Source organism: Rhinoderma darwinii (genome assembly GCF_050947455.1).
Source record: "Rhinoderma darwinii isolate aRhiDar2 chromosome 5 unlocalized genomic scaffold, aRhiDar2.hap1 SUPER_5_unloc_52, whole genome shotgun sequence".
NCBI lineage: Eukaryota > Metazoa > Chordata > Amphibia > Anura > Rhinodermatidae > Rhinoderma > Rhinoderma darwinii.
Genome location: NW_027461812.1, coordinates 165,456 through 192,183, shown reverse-complemented (window position 1 = coordinate 192,183; position 26,728 = coordinate 165,456). Strand labels below are relative to the sequence as shown.

The window sequence follows — 26,728 nt, the reverse complement described above, 5'->3', positions numbered from 1 at the left end:
CAGTAGTCACAGCAGCTCCCCACTACCCCCAGTATTGACAGACGCTCCCCACTACCCCCAGTAGTCACAGCAGCTCCCCATTAACCCCTGTATTCACAGCAGCTCCCCACTACCTCAGTAGTCACAACTGCCCCCACTATTCCTAGTAATCACAGCAACCCCTACTACTCCCAGTTGTCACAGCAGCTCCCCCTACCCCAGTAGATACAACAGCACCTCATTACCCCAGTAGTCGCAGCAGCCCTCTACTACCCTAAGTAGTCACTGCAGCTCCCCACTACCCCAGTAGTCACAGCAACTCCCTACTACCCCCAATAGTCACAGCAGCTCTTCACTACCCCAGTAGTAACAACAGCCCCCCAATACTCCGTTGTCACAGCAACCCCCCACTACTCCCAGTTGTCACAGCAGCTCCCCCCTACCCCAGTAGACACAGCAGCCCCCCATTATCCCCAGTAGTCACAGCAACTCCCTACTACCCCCAGTAGTCACAGCAACTCCCTACAATCCCCAATAGTCACAGCAGCCCTTCACTACCCCCAGTAGTCACAGCAACTCCCCACTACTCCCAGCAAGTAGTCAAAGCAGCCCTCTACTATTCTAAGTAGTCACAGCAGCTCCCCACTACCCCAGCATGCGGCACCTAGGAAAATTACCCCGCCACTGAATGGATGACATGCAGGTAGGAAGACCTGGTGGCCATGGCAAATTTTCAAGTCATCATGGCGACTGGGTTATAGGTTGTATTTGTGTTATGCAATAAAGGTCCTGGATACAAATCTGTCCAAAGAGGCAAAAAGGAACAATCTTCATGTCTCCCCGGCCACTGTCCCCAATTATCTGCCTTGGTTATGATGTGACCAAGTACAAGTCACTGGTTTCAAACCTGCGGCTCTCAAGAACATGCTGGGAGTTGTAGTTTCTTATCATAAAATACAACACATTAAGGTTTTACCGATCAGATGGCACTAGAAAATCTAGAATATAGGAACGTATCCTGAAAGGAGTTTAAACATCGGGATATTATAAGGAACTCGTGGAACTACAGGAGTGAGAGTTACCATCCAACCCCACACTGGATCGCGGATTCTCTATTGCACATTGACTGGGTTGAAAGCAGGGGCGTAACTAGGAAAGACTGGGCCCCATAGCAAACTTTTGACTGGGGCCCCCCCTCCCCTGGGTGTCACACAACCCCCCCTTGTAGATAGTGCCTATTCTACAGCCCCCCTGTAGATAACGCCATACAGCCCCCCCTGTAGATAACGCCATACAGTCCCCCCTGTAGATAACGCCATACAGCCCCCCCTGTAGACTGTATGGCGTTATCTACAGAGGGGGACTGTGTGGCGTTATCTACAGGGGGGACTGTATGGCGTTATCTACAGGGGACTGTGTGGCGTTATCTACAGGGGGGACGGTGTGGCGTTATCTACAGGGGGACTGTATGGCGTTATCTACAGAGGGGGCTGTATGGCGCTAACGCCATACAGCCCCCACTGTAGAGAACGCCATACAGCCCCCACTGTAGAGAACGCCATACAGCCCCCACTGTAGAGAACGCCATACAGCCCCCACTGTAGAGAACGCCATACAGCCCCCACTGTAGAGAACGCCATACAGCCCCCACTGTAGAGAACGCCATACAGCCCCCACTGTAGAGAACGCCATACAGCCCCCCTGCAGGGAACGCCATACAGCGCCCCCCCCTGCAGGGAACGCCATACAGCCCCCCCCCCCCCCCCCAAAAAAAATGTGACCTATAGTGTGTCCTACAAATAACATGCATCCCCTCTCCACAGGACATGTATCCCCTCTCCACAGGATCTCCACAGGACAGGGGATACATGTGTGATCGCTGGCAGTGATAGGGAGAACGGGGGACCGAAAGTCCCCTGAACTTCTCCATCACAAACCTCTGACTTCCGGCGTCTGCGCAGCTCAATAAAAATGAAAGGAGCGCTGGTCACGCATGAGCAGAAGCACGACCGGCGCTCCATTCATTTCTACGGAGCTGCAGACACAGACCCCGGAAGTCCGAGGTTTGTGATGGAGAACTTCGGGGGACTTTCAGTCCCCCGGTCTCCCTATCAATGCCAGCGATCACACATGTATCCCCTGTCCTGTGGATATCCTGTGGAGAGGGGATACATGTCCTGCGGAGAGGGGATACATGTCCTGTGGAGAGGGGATACATGTCCTGTGGAGAGGGGATACATGTCCTGTGGAGAGGGGATACATGTCCTGTGGAGATCCTGTGGAGAGGGGATACATGTCCTGTGGAGAGGGGGGGGGAGGGGATACATGTCCTGTGGAGAGGGGGGGGGGGGGAGGGGATACATGTCCTGTGGAGAGGGGGGGGGGGGGGAGGGGATACATGTCCTGTGGAGAGGGGGGGGGGGAGGGGATACATGTCCTGTGGAGAGGGGATACATGTCCTGTGGAGAGGGGATACATATCCTGTGGAGAGGGGATACATGTCCTGTGGAGAGGGGATACATGTCCTGTGGAGAGGGGATACATGTCCTGTGGAGAGGGGATACATGTCCTGTGGAGATCCTGTGGAGAGGGGATACATGTCCTGTGGAGATCCTGTGGAGAGGGGATACATGTCCTGAGGAGATCCTGTGGGGAGGGGATACATGTCCTGTGGAGAGGGGATACATGTCCTGTGGAGAGGGGATACATGTCCTGTGGAGAGGGGATACATGTCCTGTGGAGAGGGGATACATGTCCTGTGGAGAGGGGATACATGTCCTGTGGAGATCCTGTGGAGAGGGGATACATGTCCTGTGGAGAGGGGGGGGGAGGGGATACATGTCCTGTGGAGATCCTGTGGAGAGGGGATACATGTCCTGTGGAGAGGGGATACATGTCCTGTGGAGAGGGGGATACATGTCCTGTGTATATCCTGTGGAGAGGGGATACATGTCCTGTGGAGGGGGGATACATGTCCTGTGGAGGGGGGATACATGTCTGTTGTTTAATGGCAGAGCGGGGAGATACCTCCCTGCTCAGCCGTAGTGTTCAGTGGCGTCCCGCTGTAGCAGCCATAGCGGCAGCTAGCGGAGCCTCAGGCCATGGTGGGGGCCCGTGCCGGCGGGCGACACGGGCCCCCTCATGCTGCGGGCCCTGTAGCAGTCGCTACGGCTGCTACGGCGTTAGTTACGCCACTGGTTGAAAGCGTCCAGACCGACTACACGTTGGACAGTCAGTGCCGTCTGAGCGGTAACACATTACTGTGTTGTATTTTATGTTAAAGGGGGTTTATGATTTCACTCGATTCACTTTACCTGCTCCGGTCTGAATTATACTCATTGTGGTTATTAGAGCCAGAATACACCTATATATTAGAGATCGTTGTAAATGAATCTGCAGTAATACAGGTGACCACCAGGTGGCGCCAACATCAACATGTATTATTGTTTGTATTTTATTTCTGCGTTCAATACGGTATATTAGATGTGGATTTATAATTATCACTTGTCGTCTCTGTCTTCTCAGCCATGTGCTCCCCGCCTTGTGCCCACGGAGGAACCTGCATGCGACACAACATGTGCGCCTGCCCACCTGGGTGGACTGGGCCCGGCTGCCAGACAGGTATGAGTGGAAGAAGCTGCAGGGAGACGAATCAGTGGAGATTACCCTACTGATACAAACTCATCATGTTTTATCCTCCAGTCACATCCAAAGTTTCTTTCAAAATTGTATTTGTTGTTGCAGCTCTGGATGTGGCTGGAGGATAGGACATGATGTAATTCAGCATCAGTACTAGATCAGTAAAGCTAATATTGATAATGTTGCAGAATATAATATTTAGATCACATGGAGAAGTTTCATGCCAAATACTGGTAACGCTGGTTCTTTCATTTAGCGGTGTGTGAGCTGCCGTGCACAAATGATGGTCGCTGCGTAGCCCCCGAAACCTGTCAGTGCTCATCAGGATACAGCGGAGTACAATGTCTGACACGTATGTTGGGATCAGCATGATGGGAACACGGGGGTTCTGTATATATATCTCACAGCACAATGTACTAGTATATAAAGATGTAGCAGAGCCAAATTAACTCTCTGAGTACAGATAATGTAGTAGATGTTACCTGCAGTCCTATGTAACACCACAGATCACACAGTGATAACACTCTGAGTACAGATAATGTAGATGTTACCTGCAGTCCTATGTAACACCACAGATAACACAGTTATAACTCTCTGAGGACAGATAATGTAGTAGATGTTACCTGCAGTCCTATGTAACACCACAGATAACACAGTTATAACTCTCTGTGTACAGATAATGTAGTAGATGTTACCTGCAGTCCTATGTAACACCACAGATAACACAGTTATAACTCTCTGAGGACAGATAATGTAGTAGATGTTTCCTGCAGTCCTATGTAACACCACAGATAACACAGTGATAACACTCTGAGTACAGATAATGTAGTAGTTGTTACCTGCAGTCCTATGTAACACCACAGATAACACAGTGATAACGCTCTGAGTACAGATAATGTAGTAGATGTTACCTGCAGTCCTATGTAACACCACAGATAACACAGTGATAACGCTCTGAGTACAGATAATGTAGTAGATGTTACCTGCAGTCCTATGTAACACCACAGATAATACAGCGATAACTCTCTGAGTACAGATAATGTAGTAGTTGTTACCTGCAGTCCTATGTAACACCACAGATAACACACAGTGATAACTCTCTGAGTACAGATAATGTAGTAGATGTTACCTGCAGTCCTATGTAACACCACATATAACACAGTGATAACTCTGAGTACATATAATGTAGTAGATGTCACCTGCAGTCCTATGCAACACTACAGATAACACAGTGATCACTCTCGGAGTACAGATAATGTAGTAGATGTTACCTGCAGTCCTATGTAACACCGCAGATAACACAGTGATAACTCTCTGACTACAGATAATGTAGTAGTGTTACCTGCAGTCCTATGTAACACCACAGATAACACAGTGATAACTCTCTGAGTACAGATAATGTAGTAGATGTTACCTGCAGTCCTATGTAACACCACAGATAACACAGTGATAACTCTCTGAGTACAGATAATGTAGTAGATGTTACCCGCAGTCCTATGTAACACCACAGATAACACAGTGATAACTCTCTCAGTACAGATAATGTAGTAGATGTTACCTGCAGTCCTATGTAACACCACAGATAACACACAGTGATAACTCTCTGATTACAGATAATGTAGTAGATGTTACCTGCAGTCCTATGTAACACCACAGATAACACACAGTGATAACTCTGTGAGTACAGATAATGTAGTAGATGTTACCTGCAGTCCTATGTAACGCCACAGATAACACACAGTGATAACTCTCTGAGTACAGATAATGTAGTAGATGTTACCTGCAGTCCTATGTAACACTGCAGATAACACAGTGATAACTCTCTGAGTACAGATAATGTAGTAGATGTTACCTGCAGTCCTATGTAACACCACAGATAACACAGTGATAACTCTCTGAGTACAGATAATGTAGTAGATGTTACCTGCAGTCCTATGTAACACCACAGATAACACAGTGATAACTCTCTGATTACAGATAATGTAGATGTTACCTGCAGTCCTATGTAACACCACAGATAACACAGTGATAACTCTCTGAGTACAGATAATGTTGTACTTGTTACCTGCAGTCCTATGTAACACCACAGATAACACAGTAATAACTCTCTGAGGACAGATAATGTAGTAGATGTTACCTGCAGTCCTATGTAACACCACAGATAACACCATGATAACTCTCTGATTACAGATAATGTAGATGTTACCTGCAGTCCTATGTAACACCACAGATAACACAGTGATAACTCTCTGATTACAGATAATGTAGATGTTACCTGCAGTCCTATGTAACACCACAGATAACACAGTGATAACTCTCTGAGTACAGATAATGTTGTACATGTTACCTGCAGTCCTATGTAACACCACAGATAACACAGTGATAACTCTCTGCGGACAGATAATGTAGTAGATGTTACCAGCAGTCCTATGTAACACTACAGATAACACAGTGATAACTCTCTGAGGACAGATAATGTAGTAGATGTTACCTGCAGTCCTATGTAACACCACAGATAACACAGTGATAGGTCTCTGAGTAAAGATAATGTAGTAGTGTTACCTGCAGTCCTATGTAACACCACAGATAACACACAGTGATAACTCTCTGAGTACAGATAATGTAGTAGATGTTACCTGCAGTCCTATGTAACACTCTTAAACATAGTATAATATTGTTTTAAAATGATTCCTATATGTTACTATATGTCTAAGGGCTGTTTGGCCGTTGCATTAGTTTTCACACCCCACACACTATACATATAGGTGGATATTTGGGGGGCACTTACCTATGATATTCTGCTAATAACCTGATATCTGCTCCTCCCCCACAGCCCTCTGCTCTCCTCCCTGCCAGAACGGAGGCAAATGCATTGACGTCAACAAGTGTGTGTGCCCCAGTGGGTGGCTCGGTGCCCGCTGCCAGATAGGTGAGGTTTTTCGGATTATTTGCAAGCTTTCTTTCACGTGGTTCCTGCTGTTGTCCGCTGTTATCTCCGGGAGGGGGGGGCAGACGCTAAGTAGTCGCTAAGCCTTCGTTCACATCTGCGTCAGGGCTCCGTTCTGGCGTTCCGTCTGAGTTTACGTTTGCATCACCATTTATTTCAATGGTGGCGGAAACTTTGCTAATTTCTGTTGTGAAAGGTTCCGTTGTTGTGAAGGAATGAATAGCGCAGTCGACTAGAGTATTGAATCTGTCAAAACGACGTCACCCTCACACAACGGGGACAAGCGAAAACCTTTTGCACCGGATCCATCACCATTGACACCTATGGTTTCCGTTTCTTTCAGTCGGGGTTCCGTTCTGACGGGACGCTCAGACAGAACGCCACAACGGGACCCTGACGTAGATGTGAACGAGGCCCCACCCTTCAGTGGCGCATTATCCACTGTACTTATAATAATACAACATGGGACCCGATCCTGACCTCCCGCTGCCACCCCCTGCTGTAAGTGGTCACAGACTGAAGTCCAGGGCACATAAAAGGTCAGATTCGGACCCCACAACATTCCTCGTCCTTTTTGTGTCCACTATCCTGTAATAGTAAACCTACAAAAAGCCTCAAAAAAGGGAATCCCCGACAACTGCAGAAACAACCTAAAAGCAGTAAAGCAAGGGGACTGAACACCCCGAAATATAGTATAGCACGAATAACAGCCTCGTATTGTAAAAGAATATAAATAACAATACAAGGTTTCACATGAAATAAAATCAAAATACAAATGGTCACATCATGGAGAGCAGCAGCAAAAAGGTCTATCCATAAATATACCAAGAGGGTAACAGACCTGACCCATCTCAAAGTCTAGAGTCCTGAATCCACCACCACCAGGTATGAAATGAATAAGTAGTCTAATATAATAGTACAAAGGTACAGAAATGCCAAATAACGCTACAGAAACGGCATCATGTGTATTAGGCAGTGATCAGGGTACGTGTAGGGAAACCTGTATAAGGATGAATAAATGAAAGAAACACACACGGCGCCACATAGTGTGAGTAAGCCCAGAATAACAGTCAATTGATGACGAATGGATGCTTACCACAGAAGGGTAGATCAATCACTTAAGACAGGTGAATAGCAGTGAGTGCTGCTGCCGAAATCCCAAACGGTCACGCCAATAGGCCCCCGTGTAAAATAATCAAGTATTCGTGAAAAACGGGATCATGTACGGCACTGCTACTCAATAATGATGCATGAGTTATTATATGATGTTTATTTGATGAAGGCTACGCGTTTCAATGGCATTGAAACGCGTAGCCTTCATCAAATAAACATCATATAATAACTCATGCATCATTATTGAGTAGCAGCGCCGTACATGATCCCGTTTTTCACGAATACTTGATTATATAAGGATGAGGCGCTCTGTTCCTGTGCCGCATGTCATCACGTCCTGATCTTCCGCCATGTCTTTACGTATGCTCTGCCATCTTTATGACTAGGTAATGCTGCCACTGCTGCCACTGTGTTTATTTCACTTATGTTGACCAATATCTATGTAATATATCCATAACCTGAGAAGAACAGATCTCATAAGTACCTATGCAGCGAATGGCATTGGGTGACTCAGCCTTGATGATGGATTTAGTATCTTTGTCCTGGAGAAGATTTAGTCTGTTTGTCGCTTTTGCCCTATGTAGCCATGTTTGGGATAACCACGTGCCATGAATTTTTTTGTATAGTCCATCACACTCTATTTGAAATAATTGGTCATCAGAGCAGCTTCTCTTTGCTCTGAGATACTGGCCAATTGGTATGTCCTTTGTAAGGGCTGGTGGATGGCGACTCTGCCAATGTAAAAAGCTATTTGTGGCCGTGGCTTTCCTGAATATATCTGTATGGACACCGCCGCCGGGATCCAAAGAGATCTTTAAATCATGGAAATGGATCTCACTGTTGTGTGTCTCATGAGTGGATCTCATTCCTATACTATTATTGTTAAGCACCGACATGAAATCATTGAATAATTTAGAGTCACCGTCCCAAAAAATGAGACTATCGTCAATGAATCTCCCCCAAAATAAAATATGTGAAGTGAAAAAAAGTAAATCATCGGTAAAAACAATAGTGTCTTCCCACCACCCCAGAAATAAATTCGCATACGTGGGTGCGCAAACAGTGGCCATAGCCGTGCCTGTCAAAAATAAAGAAATTATGTGTAAGAAGGAATTGTACAAGTGATAAAACAAATTCATTGTGTAACTGAAATTGAGTACCTTTGGCACTTAAAAAAGTGTTTAACTGCAATTAAACGTAGATGGTGCTGAATATTAGCGTACAATGATTCTACGTCCATGCTGGCCAATATAGTGGATTGAGTGACATTGATCTCCTGGATCCTGGCCACAGTGTCCTTGGTATCCCTTAGAAAGGAAGGCAATGAGGAGACAACGGAGAGAGGATTTCGTCTACGTATAGACTAATCCCCTGTGTGAGATTGTCATTCCCTGATACGATGGGTCTACCAGGGGGAGGGATGATGGCCTTATGTATTTTAGGTAATGCATAAAAAGTAGACAGAGTGGGATTAGGATTATACAGGCGTTTTGAATTCATCCTTGGAAATTAGACTTTTGGTTTTCGCCTCTGTAAGGAGGAGATGTCGTTCCACCAGAAAACGATCGGTGGGATGGTTTCCCAAAATGACATATGTAGAGGTGTCGTCTAGTAATTTATGGACCATACGTGCGTAGTCTGAACGATCCATAATGGGCAGGCGCCGGAGTGTAGGAAAGTCCCTTGCGTAATAAAGCTTCTTGACAGGGATTTAGAAGTCGCGAGGATAAATTAAAAATCTGCATGTCATCATATTTAGGGTCAAGTGTCATAGGTGGTGTCATTGTTTCGGACCCCAACGTGAGTTGGGTGGTCCTAAAAAAGGAAATGTAGTAATGGGGTCATGGATGTATTGACAATGCTTGACGAACCCCAATTGTTCCCTCCATTTAATGATTCTATGCCGGTGGTGCGGGGTGTCGATGGTATACCCACAAAAGATGGTGCAGGTGAAGTAGCAGAGATAGAGGACATCGATTTTGAACTGTAAATAGTAGGTAGACATGTCCCGGTGTAATTAGAGTGACCTCCTACTGTTGATTTTGACGATGATGGAGTTCTCTTAGAGGAGTTACATTTGTTACCTGGTCTAAAAGTCTCATTGGATGGTCTGGAATCATCAGTACCCGAAGCATCAGATTCTGAGAAATCCGTAAAAGTAGTCCTCTGTTTAGAGGTGGGATACGCGCGTGTTTTGTATGAATAGGCTTGTCCCGAATCAAAATCCCTTCGATCGCGGATATATTTGCGGTGATTCCGCTCTTTTATTTCACCTTGTAATTTCTCAATACTCTTTTGTAGTTTGATTTCAAATGTACTGAACTCAGGAAGGGAATTGAACGTCTGTATGTCCGCAATTTCTTTTTCAAGTTGGACAACAGTGATATTATGATCTCGTTTTTCAAATTCTAACAAATAATTTAGCATTCGAAGGGAACGATCAGTCAAGAGGTCCTCCCAGCCTTTGATGAAGGTACTGTCATTACGGTAAAGATTTCGGACTATATTTGTTAAGGATCTGCCAGGCACAGCTTCTGTATCCACGCCCATAGGTAATCAGTCTGCACCTGCTTCTATGTCTGTGAGACTGACTCCATCTTCCACCACTCAGGATGGCAGGCTTAGGAGTGGGAGAGCCTATCACAGCCTGGCCAGACGGAGCTAGCTCCCGCCCTCTGTCTATTTATACCTGCCTTTCCTGTTCCTCCTTTGCTTGTGATTCTTCTCGTGTGGTTTCCTGGCCCTGCTGCAGCTTCTTGAACTATTTGATCCTGCTCCATACTGACCCTGGCTTACTGACTACTCTCCTGCTCTGCGTTTGGTACCTCGTACACTCCTGGTTTGACTCGGCTTGTTCACTACTCTTCTGCTCTACGTTTGGTACCTCGTACACTCCTGGTTTGACTCGGCTCGTTCACCACTCTTGTTGCTCACGGTGTTGCCGTGGGCAACTGCCCCTTTTCCCTTGCTTCTGTGTACCCTTGTCTGTTGTCTGTCGTGCACTTATTGAGCGTAGGGACCGTCGCCCAGTTGTACCCCGTCGCCTAGGGCGGGTCGTTGCAAGTAGGCAGGGACTGAGCGGCGGGTAGATTAGGGCTCACTTGTCTGTTTCCTTACCCCATCATTACAAATTTGATACGTAACCCTCTATACACTATTCTTTGTTGAATATAGGTTTCCAAGTCTTTAAATGCTGTATGAATATCAAACTGATGTATAGGAATTTTGTCAGTGGAAAAGACATATGCAACTTCAGCGGAGAGACTCTCTGAGTTAGGCTTTTTCGATAGGAAACCAGCCATAACCCAAATGTATCAGTAATTAATTCGATTTTTTTTTTTCACAGTGTGAACAGGGTCAGACAAAGAAACGGGTGATTAACCCAGCAATATTGCTAACAAATAAATGATAGACCCTTGGTAGCTGGCAGGCTGAATATATAAACTAACGAACAGATGGCAGAGGCAGAATAGCCCTATTTCCCAGACACCATTAAAATTGTTTAGTATTTTTTATTATTCTATATTTAGCAAAAGGACTAACAGACACAACAAACATAAAAGGTTCAAATTGCCAATGCGTGGAGCGGGCTAATGAACTTAAGTACGGCAGGGTGCATGTGTATATAACGTCTACCAGACAAGGCGTGCAGCCTAAATACAGGGACCTCTGGGATCAGCAGAAGTCACCTAAGTATATAGGTATCATACGTATGGCAGAGTGCACGTGTCCGCAGCGTCTGTCAGATAAGACGTGCAGCCTAAATGCAGAGACCGCTGGTGTCCGCAGCAGTCATCTCAGTAAATAGATATTGAGCCCAAAGACCAAGCATGAGTTAAAATTAAAAGAGAGTAGCCCCCCCCCCGACATGTTTCGCCACAGATGCAGCGTCGTCAGGGGTTATCGGGGTCAATGACGGCGCATCAGACAATTCTCTCTGTTATGGGAATCTCCAGTGACGTTGTAGGGGTGTGTGACTATATGCTAGCCAATCAAAGTGAATAGGGATCAGAAGGATAACGTTTACACAGGGATATAGGTAAGGATATACAGTCTAGATAGGAATTACACCTTGGGTATAGACGACCAAATCTTACAAAATATTTTTAATAAGTATAGTCAATAAGGTGCATTAACTGGATAGGAAGAACAACCCATCCGTGTAAGTTACAGTATCAATTCTCAAAAGTGTCGGGAGGGGGTTGGATAGGTAATCGAATATAGAAAGTAAACTCCACATAAATTAGGACAAGTGCTATCAGAATACAGTATATTGAAACATATGTTTGACCCCAGAAATGATAGGAGAGATTAACTGCAAAGTCTCAATAATTATTAATGTTAATTATAATTAAAAACGTTGAGAGGCGGAGAAAAAAAAGAGAGAGCCTGGCGCCGTCATAACGTGATAATTGTCTGTCGACCTCCTTGATCATAATATTAGTAGTGAGAATAATAGTAGGCACAAAGCCAATATGAATTGAATGTAGAGGCTGATCATTTATACCTATGAGTATTTTCAGAGATGTAAATCCCTCGTTCAAGCCCGAGGGGCTCAGAGAGTGTAGGCGAGTGTAGGCGATGAAACCATCGTGCTTCCTCCTGCAACAGTTTGCGGTCCAAATCTCCAGACCTAGGGCCCAATTTGACCTGGGTAACCCCCCAGAAGTGGAGTAATTTGCTGTTGCCTCCGTGTGTCTGGTGCATATGTCTAGACAAAGTAGTGTCTTCTTTTAGATTGATCGTACTAAGATGTTTGGAGATTCTCCTCCTAAACTCTTGTATCGTCTTCCCAACGTACAGTGTATTATGTATGTAAGGCATGAACAGCAGAACAGTCCGGGCTCATAGGCATAAAGTACAGACTAGACCCAGGAAAATGACAGCCAAATGTCTAAATGAATAGGTGGAGGTTCATACCCAAATTCACATCACCGCATAGGGGAGACGCCTGGGTCTAGTCTGTACTTTATGCCTATGAGCCCGGACTATTCTGCTGTTCATGCCTTACATACATAATACACTGTTAAACCAAACAATGGTGTTTTTTCACTTAGGACAGCATTTTTGCCCACAAGCACTTTATATATGCACCTTTTTTATTGTTAGTTACGTGCATGTAGCACACAACTGTTATATATGCATTTATTCCATATGTCTTTATTCATTATGCTCGTACCCTATTAATATCACACATATCCTGCATAGGCTGACGCCCTTTTAAACATTGCATGACTCATTTTTAATCTGTATCTGTCTGTCAATAAAGATGAATTTATATCACTTATTATGTCTGGGTTAATACTTGACCACTTCCCCTATAGGTTGTTCCATATAAAGTGCCTAACTACTATGCTAACTAAAAACATAGTGCACCGGTCCCTTCCACCAAGGTCTCTGAACACCCCATAGGCCCATCCAGCATAGGAGAGGCTGGTTAGGCCTGGCCAACCTATGGAGGCCCCTACCCTTTTGTGTATCGCTGTATTAAAGGGGCAATGAAGCAGGAAATGCTCCATGCTTTCCAGCACTCCGCCGCACTCCTCCCGGGGGCAATCCCGATCATCAGAGCTCCTGCACTTTAGATTGCCCCTCACATACAGTCTCCCATGGAAGCAACGCCAAGCCAGATCCCAAAACTTCTGGGGAATCCTCTTCGAATTCAAAAGTCTTAATCCCACCCGGAGGTCACTACTTGGGCAGTCTTTGAGCGCCAGGGGCTTCTGGAAGTGGGTCATCAGGACCCTCCTGTCAAGAAATTTTCTCAACATGGTCCTGATCTCCCACACTCCCAGACCCCACCGACGAACAACCTTCAGAACCAAGGTGGCATAAGCTGGGAGATATCCATGGGGTGTACACAGGTCTTTCACTTGCCCTCCTGTCTCCCATTCCTGGAAGAAGGGCCGAAACCACCCCCTGCAGGAGGATACCCACCAAATAGGCCTCTCTTGCCAGAGGTTTGCCAGGTTGATCTTAATAAAGGTGTTCACTAGGAACACCACCGGGTTAACCATACCTAACCCGCCTAGTGTCCTTGGTAGGTAAGTAACCTCCCTCTTGATTAGGTTAAGCCTGCTCCCCATAACAGCTGGAAGAACAGGCTGTAGACCCGAGTCCAGAGAGGTTCTGGCAGAACGCACACACTGCCCAGGTAAAGCAACATGGGCACCAGGTAGGCCTTGGCCAAGTGAACCCTTTCCCTCAGGGTTAAGGACCAACCCTTCCATTGGTCGATCTTCTGGGCAACTAGAGTCAGCCTACTCTCCCAGTTTTTCTTGGGGTAATCACCTGGGCCAAACTCCACTCCTAAAATTTTAGCAGACCCTTGAGGCTCTGGAAGGGTGTCCAGGGGGCCAAAACCAGGACCTCCTCCTCCCAGCCAGAGACTTTGGCACTTATCCCGGTTGATCTTGGACCCAGATGCCAACGAGTAACGTTCCACTTCCAACCTCACCCATTCTGCCTCCCCTTTCGAGGAGACAAAGATGGAGACGTCGTCCGCGTACGCAACCACCCTCTGAGCGGCCCCTCCAGGCCGGCCCTGACTCCCGCCAATGGTCCACGATCAATCCTTTTGAGAAAAGGATCAATAGCGAACACATATAGCAAAGGGCTCAAGGGACAACCCTGGCGGACACCAGACCCAACCTCAAAGGGGGTTCCAACCCAACCGTTCACTAGCGCAAAAGTCTCTGCCCCAGCATATAGGGTCTGGAGCCAATTTACAAACCCTTCCGGTAGGCCGTACCTCAGAAGGACAGACCAGAGGTACTCATGATTCACCCGGTCAAAAGCTTTAGCTTGGTCCAAGGACAGAATGTACCCCTCCCACCGACCAGAATTCCCCTGCTCCACTGCCTCTCTGACACTGAGGACAGCACTAAACGTGCTGCGGCCTGGAACAGAGCAATGCTGGACCGGCGAAAGGAGCCGGGATGCAAACTTCACCAGCCGATTAAACAGTACTTTCGCAAGAACCTTTCTGTCTGTATTGAGAAGCGCTATGGGACGCCAATTCTCAATACAGGTCGAGTCTTTACCCTTTGATAAAATGATCAAGGCTGACCTCCTCATTGACATTGGCAAAGTACCAGAGGAAAGGCACTCATTAAACACCTCAGTCAAGAGGGGAACTAGGGTCCCCTTGAAGGTTTTATAGATGTTAAGCCATATGGCCCTGGCGATTTTTTTGAGGGCGAGCCCATCAATTGCCAGTCCCACTTCCTGCTCGTTCATCGAACCCATCAAAACACCAAGAGAGGGGTCTACCCCTGGCTCAGGGATGGTTTCAGCCAGGAAAGCCGACATCTCATCTCGGTTTGGATCCTGCTTCCCCAAGAGGTGCGAGTCGAAGGATCTGACGACCTCCAAGATCCCTGATTTGGATCTCTTCAGAGATCCTGTACTATCAATCAGTCCTGTCACAACCTTACGACTCACTGACATCTTACAGTTCCTGTAGGGGTCGGGTGAGCGGTACCTCCCGAAATCCCTCTCAAGAACTAAAGATGCGTGCCTATCATACTGACACCTCCTGAGCAAAGATTTCACCGCGGAGATCTCCCCACTACCCCCGGTTGAGACCAGATGTTCGAGTTTCCTCCTCAGTTCCTGATATAGGCGGTACCTACTCATGGACCTGAGGCTCGAGAGCCTGCGGAAAAATCCTGCCACCCGGCCTTTAAACAACTCCCACCACTCAGACTTAGTACCACCGAGATCCAACAAAGCTACCTGGCTCTGAAGAAAAGCCTCAAAGGCCTGTCTTATCTGCGCTTCTTCCAAGAGAGTAGAATTCAGCCTCCATATACCTCTTCCCATCTGGTGGGACTCTGCAATGTTCAAAGAGAAAATAATCATACAGTGATCGGAGAACTCCACCTCAACAACGGACACTGGTGAAGAGATGGCTTCCTCCTTCAAAAAAAACCTGTCTATCCTAGACCTACAACTACCTCTACGATAGGTGAAACCCGAGTGGCCTGGGGTATGCCTGATGTGGATATCCACCAGGCGAGCATTGCTAACTATACTTTTTAATGCTACACTATCATAGGTCAATTTTTTATCTCCGGAACCTCCTCTATCTCGGGGCCTCAAGACAGTATTGAAGTCCCCTCCAAAGATAACTTGACGGCCTGAAAAAAGGAAAGGTTTAATCCTCATGAAGAGACTTTTACGACTCATGAAGAGACCAGTAGGAGGGCCCGCGTCGCTACTCCCTCCTAGATTTAACGATGTCTGCCAAAAGTGACAGCCTGGTCTCCTGCAAAAACAAAATGTCAGCTTCAACTCGGCCAAGAAAATCAAAGGCTGCAAATCTCGCCCTATCTGATTTAATGCTGGCAACATTAATTGATGCCAGCGTCAACGGAGTGGGTGCCGCCATCATGGATGTTTGAGTTAGACAGCTTTCTTTTTCCCACCCCCCCCTCTATCTGATGAGGACTCCCCTTCTTTGCCTCGCTTTTTGCAAACTGAGGAGTCCATACTCACCACCCTATTCCCATCTTCATCCCCAAGTTCCGGGTCAACCTCCCCTTCTGGGGACAACGGCTCCTGCAGCAGGGGAGGCTCAATGACTCTAGGGCCCCCTACCATGCCCTCCCTCTTACTATAAGAGGCTGGAACGTCCACAAGAGCATGGTATCGATCAGTAGAGTGCACCAGGAGGGTACAGGATTTACTTTCCTGAGCCAGGGCGGGGCCAGATCTACTTGGCCCTTGGGTTTTGCCCGGTGTCCCTTTTGCTGTAGGCTGAGTCCTCTCCTCCTCCCCCACACTTTCATAGTGGGAGGACTGAGAGTCCCCAGCCCTCTGCTCCCTTTGGATCCTCCTCATCTCCCCGTTCAATTCGGCCTCCCCAGGGGCATCAGCTTCAGGGGGGCATCCAGATCCGAATCAGAGGTCGTCCCAGTTTCCTGGAGCGCCCTCCGCTCCCTCTCCTTCCTTCACTTCTCCACCCTTCTCTGGCGAGAAGGGGGACCCTTCTTTGCGTTCTTCCCTTGCCCCTGTACCCCATCATCTCTGCCCGCACCCTCACCCACAGAGGCCTCCCTCCTTTCATCCTCTGCAGGTTTGGAACAAGCATTGACAACAGAGCGAGGACGCCGACTGAACAGGTGACCTAAGTCACCACACAGGTTGCAGCGAATCCGGTCACACGATGCGGCTAGATAACCAATCCCCTCACAATGAGCACACTTTTGCACCTTGCAGCCTGCACTCAAATGTGAGGGGTCGCCACACCGGTAACACAGCTACGGCTGCCCCTGGTAGAAGACAAGGATCAGATCTCTTCCCAGGAAAGCAGACGATGGTATGTGGGACACCGTCTGTCCCAGACGCCTTAGTTTAACCGTGAACGTCCAGGCCCCTGACCAGATGCCAAACTCATCTAAGTTCTTCCGTGGCATCTCTACTACCTCTCCGTACCTTCCCAACCAGGTCATGATATCAATACAAGAGAGTGACTCGTTACGGGTAAGAACGGTCACTCTCTTGGGACCACTTTGGCGAGAAATTGCTTGTGCAGCAAAGTCTCGCCAGCCGGGCTCGTCCTTCACCAGCTCGTAGTTCCCCCAGAAGACCTCAAGGCCCCCCAGGTGAACAAAGCTGATGTCAAACTCGACCGAGCCATGAGGATGTATCAAGGCAAAGATGTCACTCGCCTTGAAGCCCATCCCCAGCAGCAGCTCCACCACCCTCTTTCTGGGAGGGCACGCATCATTGCCACGCCACCGGAGACGGACCACATTCCTCCTGGCTACAGCCTGCCCGGCTGTTGGGAGCGACTACTGATCTCCTCGTTGCTCTCGGAAGGCATTTAGACCATATCTGTCTATCCAGAAAGACAGGTCCTTCTGCGCTCCCCCTATGGTTAGGGTTTGCTTTCCCTCTCTTAAAGCGTCAAAGAGACGTTGTTGCAAGTTATCGTCCCCGGACCTTGAGGGTGAAGATGGGTGGGCCTTCTGTCCCCCCGCTGCCACACCAGCATAAGACCTGCCGGATGTCACAGCAAGAGGAGCGCCAGGATTATTGCCCCTGGTTGACACCCCATCCCCACCACCTCACCACCTACAGACACAGCACTCAACACCCCATTACCAGCAGACACTCCAGCAACTCTATTTACAGACACCTGCATACCCCCAGCAGTTTCCACATCCACATCCACAGCCGCAACTTTTTTATTTAACCCACCAGGTCCCCCTGCAGTCATCCTTCCGGCCAGGCCTGGTTCTATATTATGCATTTTTTCTTTACATTTTGTTTGATTAGACACTTCTTCATCATCAGGCACCTTTGCAGGGACGCCACCAGATGTTATAAGCGGTGTCCCCGCAGTTCCCTCCGCCTCATTAACCTCCATCTGTTCTATGCACTGAACATTTTTGGGAGAGGGACCACCGTCGTCTTTGACGCCAGCATCTCCACTTTTCAGCAATGCGGACGAAGGAGCCACTAATGTGACTGGAGCCGCCTCCGGTGCCAGACCACTCCCCCCTCCCACAGAGGAGTGGCCAACAGAGCCGGAGCTTCCTTTGTGACCGCCCTTGTCCGGAACGTCTGCCGACTTTACTGCGACACCGACAGACTTCCGGCTTTCAGACACCACATCCGGTTTCTGGTTTACCCGTTCTCCCGACCCCTGACTCGCATCAAAGACCAGTTTCCCGGCTTGCCATCCACCGGACACGGGGACACACCCCCTGGCATCACCAGGCCACCATCACCGCCCCCTTTGCAGGGGTTGGCGTCCGGCGCCATTTTGACCACCACGTGTTCTAATGCCGGACCCGTAACACTCTCCCCGCATTCCCGCTCCAGCCCCACTGCAGAGGCTTGACCTGGGGGTCTTGCGGGACCTGTGCCCTGATCCTGACTTTCATCCGGCTCAGAGCACAGGAAGGATCTTGCTGTATACACCAGTTTAAATGAACCTTTAGCAGATTTTTTTTCCTTTTCCTTTTTTTTCTTCTTAAATTTTTTTTTCTTTTCCTTTTCCTCCTCTGCGGGTAACTCCGCACCAAAACAAAATCCCTGGAAGGATACCGGCGACTCCACATTACGGATCTGTGTGAGTAATCCTGGAGGCCGCTCACTGTCAGTTTCACAGCTCTCCTGATTTCTCCCAGCTGTGAGTCCACCCTCCTCCTCCTCCTCCTCCTCACTGCTTCTCGGTGCCTCAGAATCTGAGACTTCTCTGGACTTTACATTTTCACTCTCCATTTCCTCCACCACATTTTCCTTTGCTGTGTCTGGGGCTCTGCTGTCTTCCTCCATACATTCTATTTTTATAGGTGCTGCCATCTCGGCAAATCTGTCTTCGTTTTTTAATTTTTCTCCAAACACCCCTCCGCCTGCCACAATCTCATCACGTCTCTCTTTCACTTCTTTTATTTCCTCCAACAAGGATTTCACATTTAAATGGTATCGGGACCTCTTACCTCCTGAGGCCTTTGCAGCCCTTCCTCTGGCGACCGCCAAGTCCATTCGGAGCCGTTGCAGCGACTTCCTGAGGTCCCGATAACCCTTCAACCGCATAGCCAGACGGGAGCTGAAGTTCTCCACCGTCTCTCCGGTCCTCAGCTTTCCCCATTCCTCCACATGACTGCCATCCAAATGTCCGGACAGTGCTGGTCCTTCTCCAGATGACAACACCTCTATCACCCTGCCGGACCGCGTCTCCATACCCTTATCCAGGGTTCCAGCCTCGGGGGGAGCCAGGACAGCCTTGCCCCGAGATGATCTCCTCACCCCCGCGACCGTTTGCATATTCCCAGCCAGCTGGGATGACCCTCTACCCCCCGCTGGCATGCTCCGGGAGGTAGAGGTCTGAAGCTCCATCCTAGGATGGAACCCCCCTCAGGGTACTTTCCAAGCCCAGGCAGATGTTACGAGGCCTGGGCAGATAGGATAAGGAAAGTCCCTTGATCCAAGGCCTGCACGGTTGTCTCAGCAGCTCTCTCCACACGTCCTACTCCACCCACTCCAGAGCTGCACGCACTATTCTGCTGGTGGAGTCACTGTGTACATACATTAAATTACTTATCCTGTACTGATCCTGAGTTATATCCTGTATCTCTTTATTTTATATAAATTTACAAAACATAAACTGAAAAACAAATACATAACTAATTCCATATAACCAAAAAGTCACAACCCAATTCTTATAAACAAATTTTCTTATATACATCTCTGTATATGAGAAGAGAAAACGATACCAGACCCGGCCACATACACCCCACTCTTATATACTTACATCTACACTTCATCCGAAACTAAACAATAACTAGAATATATACAAACATCATATAAACGTAATCCAAAGTACTAACAGAAAGTCCCCCGACCCGCGTCAACCAAGGGCCTAAAGAAACAATATAATAATGATAATAATCAAACACCATAATAATAACAAATAAAAGAATAATAATAATAACAAATAAAATAATAATAATAATAACAAAAACAATCCAAAATATAATAATACTAATCCCAATTTTTTATTTTTTTTTTATCCTTTTTTTTATTTTTATATATATATATTTTTTAATCACACTATACACATCCTGACTTTCCCTAACCTTACCCTTCTTACCTAAACTCCACCACCCCAGCCAGCATCTCGCCTCATGTCCTCTCACGTCCGCATAGTCCAGATGCTGGCCCCCACCACCACACCCAACACCCCAGCCCAGCCCCCCGCCCCATGTCCTCCCATGTCCGCATAGTCCGGGGCTGGGTCAGGCAAACCCCCCCCCCCCGACCCCCTCCCAACCTATCTATTAACCCCCTTAAGTCTATCCCTATTCTAACAACATTTCTACATTATAATACAATACACGTCACCAACCTGTCCAAATACCAAACCATATACAAAATACACCGTACCCGAAAGCACCAAGTTCGGTCGCTTGTAAACCTTTTTCCTGCCATTTCAATCCTAAACAAAACAAAAATCTTCCAGTGCTTACCTAGCCCATCACCAGATAGAGAGAAGGGAAAGCCCCCCCCCAGAGGCCAAGGTACCACGTCCACCGCTGCACCCTCCCTATCGCTTGCCCTATCTCCTTACCCTATTACTAACCCTTTCTTGACCCTATTGAAAGCTGACCCTATGCTGACCCTCACCTTTCCCTTATTCCGAGTCCTATCGCTATATTTTTTATTGGTGCCTCAGCGGAACGCAGACCCCCACCTCCAGTTGAGCACCGGTGACGACTCCCCCTCCCTCATGAAGGCAGACACATTAAGGCACCCAAAAGGAAAAGCCCCTCCAAAGACGAGAGGCTTTGGATGCTCCCAATCTGCCAACCTCCAAAGAATGCACCTTCACCAGGTCACCCATGATATTGCTAACAACCTCATCCACTAGGAGGATTTTCTTCTGGGTAGAAACTAGACATCGTGCATTCCACATAAAGTGCCTGACCACTATACTGACTAGAAACAAGGTGCAATGGTCCCTACCACCAAGGTCTCCGAACACTCCATAGGCCCACCCAGCATAGGAGAGGCTGGTTAGGCCTGGCCAACCAATGGAGGCTCCCACCCTTTTGTATACCTCTGTATTGAAAGGGCAATGAAGCAGGAAATGCTCCATGCTTTCCAGCACTCCGCCACACTCCTCCCGGGGGCAATCCCGATCATCAGAGCTTCTGCACTTTAGATTGTCCCTCACATACAGTCTCCCATGGAAGCAACGCCAAGCCAGATCCCAAAACTTCTGGGGAATCCTCGCTGAATTTAAAAGTTTTAATCCCACCCCGAGGTCACTACTTGGGCAGTCTTTGAGCGCCAGGGGCTTCTGGAAGTGGGTCATCAGGACCCTCCTGTCAAGAAATTTTCTCGACATGGTCCTGATCTCCCACACCTCCAGACCCCACCGGCGAACAATCTTCAGCGCCAGGGTGGCATAAGCCGGGAGATGTCCGTGAGGTGTACGCAGGTCTTTCACTTGCCCTCCTCTCTCCCATTCCTGGAAGAAAGGCCGAAACCACCCCCTGCTGGAGGATATCCACCAAGGAGCCCTCTCTTGCCAGAGGTTTGCCAGGTTGATCTTAACAAAGGTGTTCACTAGGAACACCACCGGGTTAACCATACCTAACCCGCCTAGTGTCCTTGGTAGGTAAGTAACCTCCCTCTTGATTAGGTTGAGCCTGTTCCCCCATTACAGCTGGAAGAACAGGCTATAGACCCGAGTCCAGAGAGGTTCTGGCAAGATGCACACACTGCCCAGGTAAAGCAACATGGGCACCAGGTAGGCCTTGGCCAAGTGAACCCTTTCCCTCAGGGTTAAGGACCAACCCTTCCATTGGTCGACCTTCTGGGCAACTAGATTCAGCCTATCCTCCCAGTTCTTCTTGGGGTAATCACCCGGGCCAAATTCGACTCCTAAGATCTTAGCAGACCCCTGAGGCTCTGGAAGGGTGTCCGGGAGATCAAAACCAGGATCTCCTCCTCCCAGCCAGAGACTTTTGCACTTATCCCGGTTGATCTTGGACCCCGACTCCCGCCAATGGCCCACGATCGATCCTTTTAAGAAAAGGATCAATTGCGAACGCATATAGCAAAGGGCTCAAGGGACAACCCTGGCGGACACCAGACCCAACCTCAAAGGGGGTTCCAACCCAACCGTTCACCAGCGCAAAAGTCTCAGCCCCAGTGTATAAGGTCTGTAGCCAATTGACAAACCCCCCCGGTAGGCCGTACCTCAGAAGGACCGACCAAAGGTACTCGTGGTCCACCCGGTCAAAAGCCTTGGCCTGGTCCAAGGACAGGATGTACCCCTCCCACCGACCAGAATTTCCCTGCTCCACTGCCTCTCTGACACTGAGGACAGCACTAAATGTGCTACGGCCTGGAACAGAGCAATGCTGGACCGGCGAAAGGAGCCGGGATGCAAACTTCACCAGCCGATTAAACAGCACCTTTGCGAGAACCTTTCTGTCCGTATTGAGCAGCGCTATGGGACGCCAATTCTCAATACGGGTCGAGTCTTTACCCTTCGATAAAACGATCAAGGCCGACCTCCTCATTGACATTGGCAAAGTACCCGAGGAAAGGCACTCATTAAACACCTCAGTCAAGAGGGGAACTAGGGTTCCTTTAAAAGTCTTATAAAACTCGGATGTTAAGCCATCCGGCCCTGGCGATTTTTTGAGGGCAAGCCCATCAATCGCCAATCCCACTTCCTCTTCCTTGATCGAATCTATCAAAACACAGAGAGAGGGGTCTACCCCTGGCTCAGGGATGGTTTCAGCCAGGAAAGCCGACATCTCGTCTCGGTTTGGATCTTGCTTCCCCAAGAGGTGCAAGTAGAAGGATCTGACGACCTCCAAGATCCCTGATTTGGATCTCTTCAGAGATCCTGTACTATCAATCAGTCCTGTCACAACCTTACGACTCACTGACATCTTACAGTTCCTGTAGGGGTCGGGCGAGCGGTACCTCCCGAAATCCCTCTCAAGAACTAAAGATGTGTGCCTATCATACTGACACCTCCTGAGCAAAGCTTTCACCACGGAGATCTCCTCCCCACTACCCCCGGTTGAGACCAGATGTTCGAGTTTCCTCCTCAGTTCCTGATATAGGCGGTACCTACTCATGGACCTGAGGCTCGAGAGCCTGCGGAAAAATCCTGCCACCCGGACTTTAAACAACTCCCACCACTCAGACTTAGTACCACTGAGATCCAACAAAGGTACCTGGCTCTGAAGAAAATCCTCAAAGGCCTGTCTTATCTCCGCTTCTTCCAAGAGAGTAGAATTCAGCCTCCATATACCTCTTCCCATCTGGAGGGTCTCTGCAATGTTCAAAGAAAAAATAATCATACAGTGATCGGAGAACTCCACCTCAACAACGGACACTGGTGAAGAGATGGCTTCCTCCTTCAAAAAAAAACCTGTCTATCCTAGACCTACAACTACCTCTACGATAGGTGAAACCCGAGTGGCCTGGGGTATGCCTGATGTGGATATCCACCAGGCGAGCATCGCTAACTATATTTTTTAATGCTACACTATCGCAGGTCAATTTTTTATCTCCGGAACCTCCTCTATCTCGGGGTCTCATGACAGTATTGAAGTCCCCTCCAAAGATAACTTGTCGACCTGAAAAAAGGAAAGTCTTAATCCTCATGAAGAGACTTTTACGGTCCCATTTGCTCTGGGGTCCGTATATATTGATTAGTCTTAATTCCTGTCCCCTCATGAGGACATCTAAGATCAAGCACCTCCCCATTTCTAACTCAATCATCCGTCGGCATGTTACCGGTGCGGTGAAAAGGACCGCCACTCCGCTATAGGGCTCAGCCGCAAGAGACCAGTAGGAGGGCCCGCGTCGCCACTCCCTCCTAGATTTAACGACGTCTGCCAAAAGTGACAGCCTGGTCTCCTGCAAAAACAAAATGTCGGCTTCAACTCGGCCAAGAAAATCAAAGGCTGCAAATCTCGCCCTATCTGACTTAATGCTGGCAACGTTAATTGATGCCAGCGTCAACGGAGTGGGTGCCGCCATCATGGATGTTTGAGTTAGACGGCTTTCTTCTTCCCACCCCCCCCTCTATCTGATGAGGACCCCCCTTCTTTGCCTCGCTTCTTGCAAACTGAGGAGTCCATATTCACCACCCTATTCCCATCTTCATCCCCAAGTACCGGGTCAACCTCCCCCTCTGGGGGCAACGGCCCCTGCAGCAGGGGAGGCTCAACGACTCTAGGGTGCCCTACCATGCCCTCCCTCTTAGTATGAGAGGCTGGAATGTCCACGAGAGCATGGTATCGATCAGTAGAGCGCACCAGGGGGGTACAGGATTTACCTTCCTGGGCCAGGGCGGGGCCAGATGTATTTGGCCCTTGGGTTTTGCCCGGTGTCCCTTTTGCTGTAGGCTGAGTCCTCTCTTCCTCTCCCACACTTTCATAGTGGGAGGACTGAGAGTCCTCAGCCCTCTGCTCCCTTTGGATCCTCCTCATCTCCCCATTCAATTCGGCCTCCCCAGGGGCATCAGATTCAGGGGGGGCATCCAGATCCGAATCAGAGGTTGTCCCAGTTTCCTGGAGCGCCCTCCAAATCCTCTCCTTCCTTCGCTTCTCCGCCCTTCTCTGGCGAGAAGGGGGACCCTTCTTTGCATTCTTCCCTTGCCCCTGTGCCCCATCGTCCCTGCCCGCACCCTCACCCACGGAGGCCTCCCTCCTTTCATCCTCCGCAGGTTTGGAACAAGCATTGACAACAGAGCGAGGACACCGACTGAACGGGTGACCTAAGTCACCACACAGGTTGCACCGAATACGGTCACACGATGCGGCTAGATGACCAATCCCCCCACAATGAGCACACTTCTGCACCTTGCAGCCTGCACTCAAATGTGAGGGGTCGCCACACCGGTGACACAACTTCGGCTGCCCCTGGTAGAAGACAAGGATCCGATCTCTTCCCAGGAAAGCAGACGATGGTATGTGGGACACCGTCTGTCCCAGACGCTTTAATTTAACCATGAACGTCCAGGCCCCTGACCAGATGCCAAACTCATCCATGTTCTTCCGTGGCATCTCTACTACCTCTCCGTACCTTCCCAACCAGGTCATGATATCAATACAAGAGAGTGACTCATTACGGGTAAGAACGGTCACTCTCTTGGGACCACTTTGGCGAGAAATTGCTTGTGCAGCAAAGTCTCGCCAGCCAGGCTCGTCCTTCATCAGCTCGTAGTTCCCCCAGAAGACCTCAAGGCCCCCTAGGTGAACAAAGCTGATGTCAAACTCGACCGAGCCATGAGGATGTATCAAGGCAAAGATGTCACTCGCCTTGAAGCCCATCCCCAGCAGCAGCTCCACCACCCTCTTTCTGGGAGGGCACGCATCATTGCCACGCCACCGGAGACGGACCACATTCCTCCTGGCTACAGCCTGCCCGGCTGTTGGGAGCGACCACTGATCTCCTCGTTGCTCTCGGAAGGCATTTAGACCATATCTGTCTATCCAGAAAGACAGGTCCTTCTGCACTCCCCCTATGGTTAGGGTTTGCTTTCCCTCTCTTAAAGCGTCCAAGAGACGTTGTTGCAAGTTACCGTCCCCGGACCTTGAGGATGAAGATGGGTGGGCCCGCTGTCCCCCCGCTGCCACACCAGCATAAGACCTGCCGGATGTCACAGCAAGAGGAGCGCCAGGCCCATTGCCCCTGGTTGATACCCCATCCCCACCACCCACCACCTCACCACCTACAGACACAGCACTCAACACCCCATTACCAGCAGACACTCCAGCAACTTTATTTGCAGACACCTGCATACCCCCAGCAGTTCCCACATCCACAGCCGCAACTTTTTTATTTAACCCACCAGGTCCCCCTGCAGTCATCCTTCTGGCCAGGCCTGGTTCTATGTTCTGTATTTTTGCTGTACATTTTGTGTGGGTAGACACTGCTTCAGTCTCCGCATCATCAGGCACCTTTGCAGGGACGCCACCAGATGTTATAAGCGGTGTCCCCGCTGTGCCCTCCGCCTCATTAACCTCCATCTTTTCTATGTGCGGAACATTTTTGGGAAAGGGGCCACCGCCGCCCCCGACGCCAGCAGCCCCCTTCTCGCCTACACCACTTTTCAGTGATGCGGACGAAGGAGCCACTGATGTCACTGGAGCCGCCTCCGGCGCTGGACCACTCCCCCCTCCCACAGAGGAGTGGCCAACAGAGCCGGAGCCCCATCTGTGACCGCCCTTGTCCGGAACGTCTGACGGCTTTACTGCGACACCGACAGACTTCCGGCTTTCAGACACCACATCCGGTTTCTGGTTTACCCGTTCTCCAGACCGCTGACTCGCATCAGAGACCAGTTTCCCGGGCTCGCCATTAACCGGACACGGGGACACACCCCCTGGCGTCACCAGGCCACCAGTACCGCCCCCTTTGCAGGGGTTGGCGTCCGGCACCATTTTGACCACCACGTGTTCTAATGCCGGACCCGTAACACTCTCCCCGCATTCCCGCTCCAGCCCCACTGCAGAGGCTTGAGCTGGGGGTCTTGCGGGACCTGCGCTCTGATCCTGA

At 49.0% G+C, this 26,728-nt stretch overlaps 1 protein-coding gene across 1 annotated transcript in view; it reads left to right on the top strand.

Annotated features, from left to right (window-relative positions):
- LOC142696303 (uncharacterized) overlaps positions 1-26,728 on the top strand; it is a 69,913-nt gene that overhangs the window by 30,616 nt on the left and 12,569 nt on the right. The window contains exons 14-16 of the mRNA XM_075847634.1: positions 3,505-3,600; positions 3,875-3,970; positions 6,452-6,547. Coding sequence (XP_075703749.1) covers positions 3,505-3,600; positions 3,875-3,970; positions 6,452-6,547 — 288 coding nt within the window. The remainder of the gene's footprint in view (positions 1-3,504; positions 3,601-3,874; positions 3,971-6,451; positions 6,548-26,728) is intronic.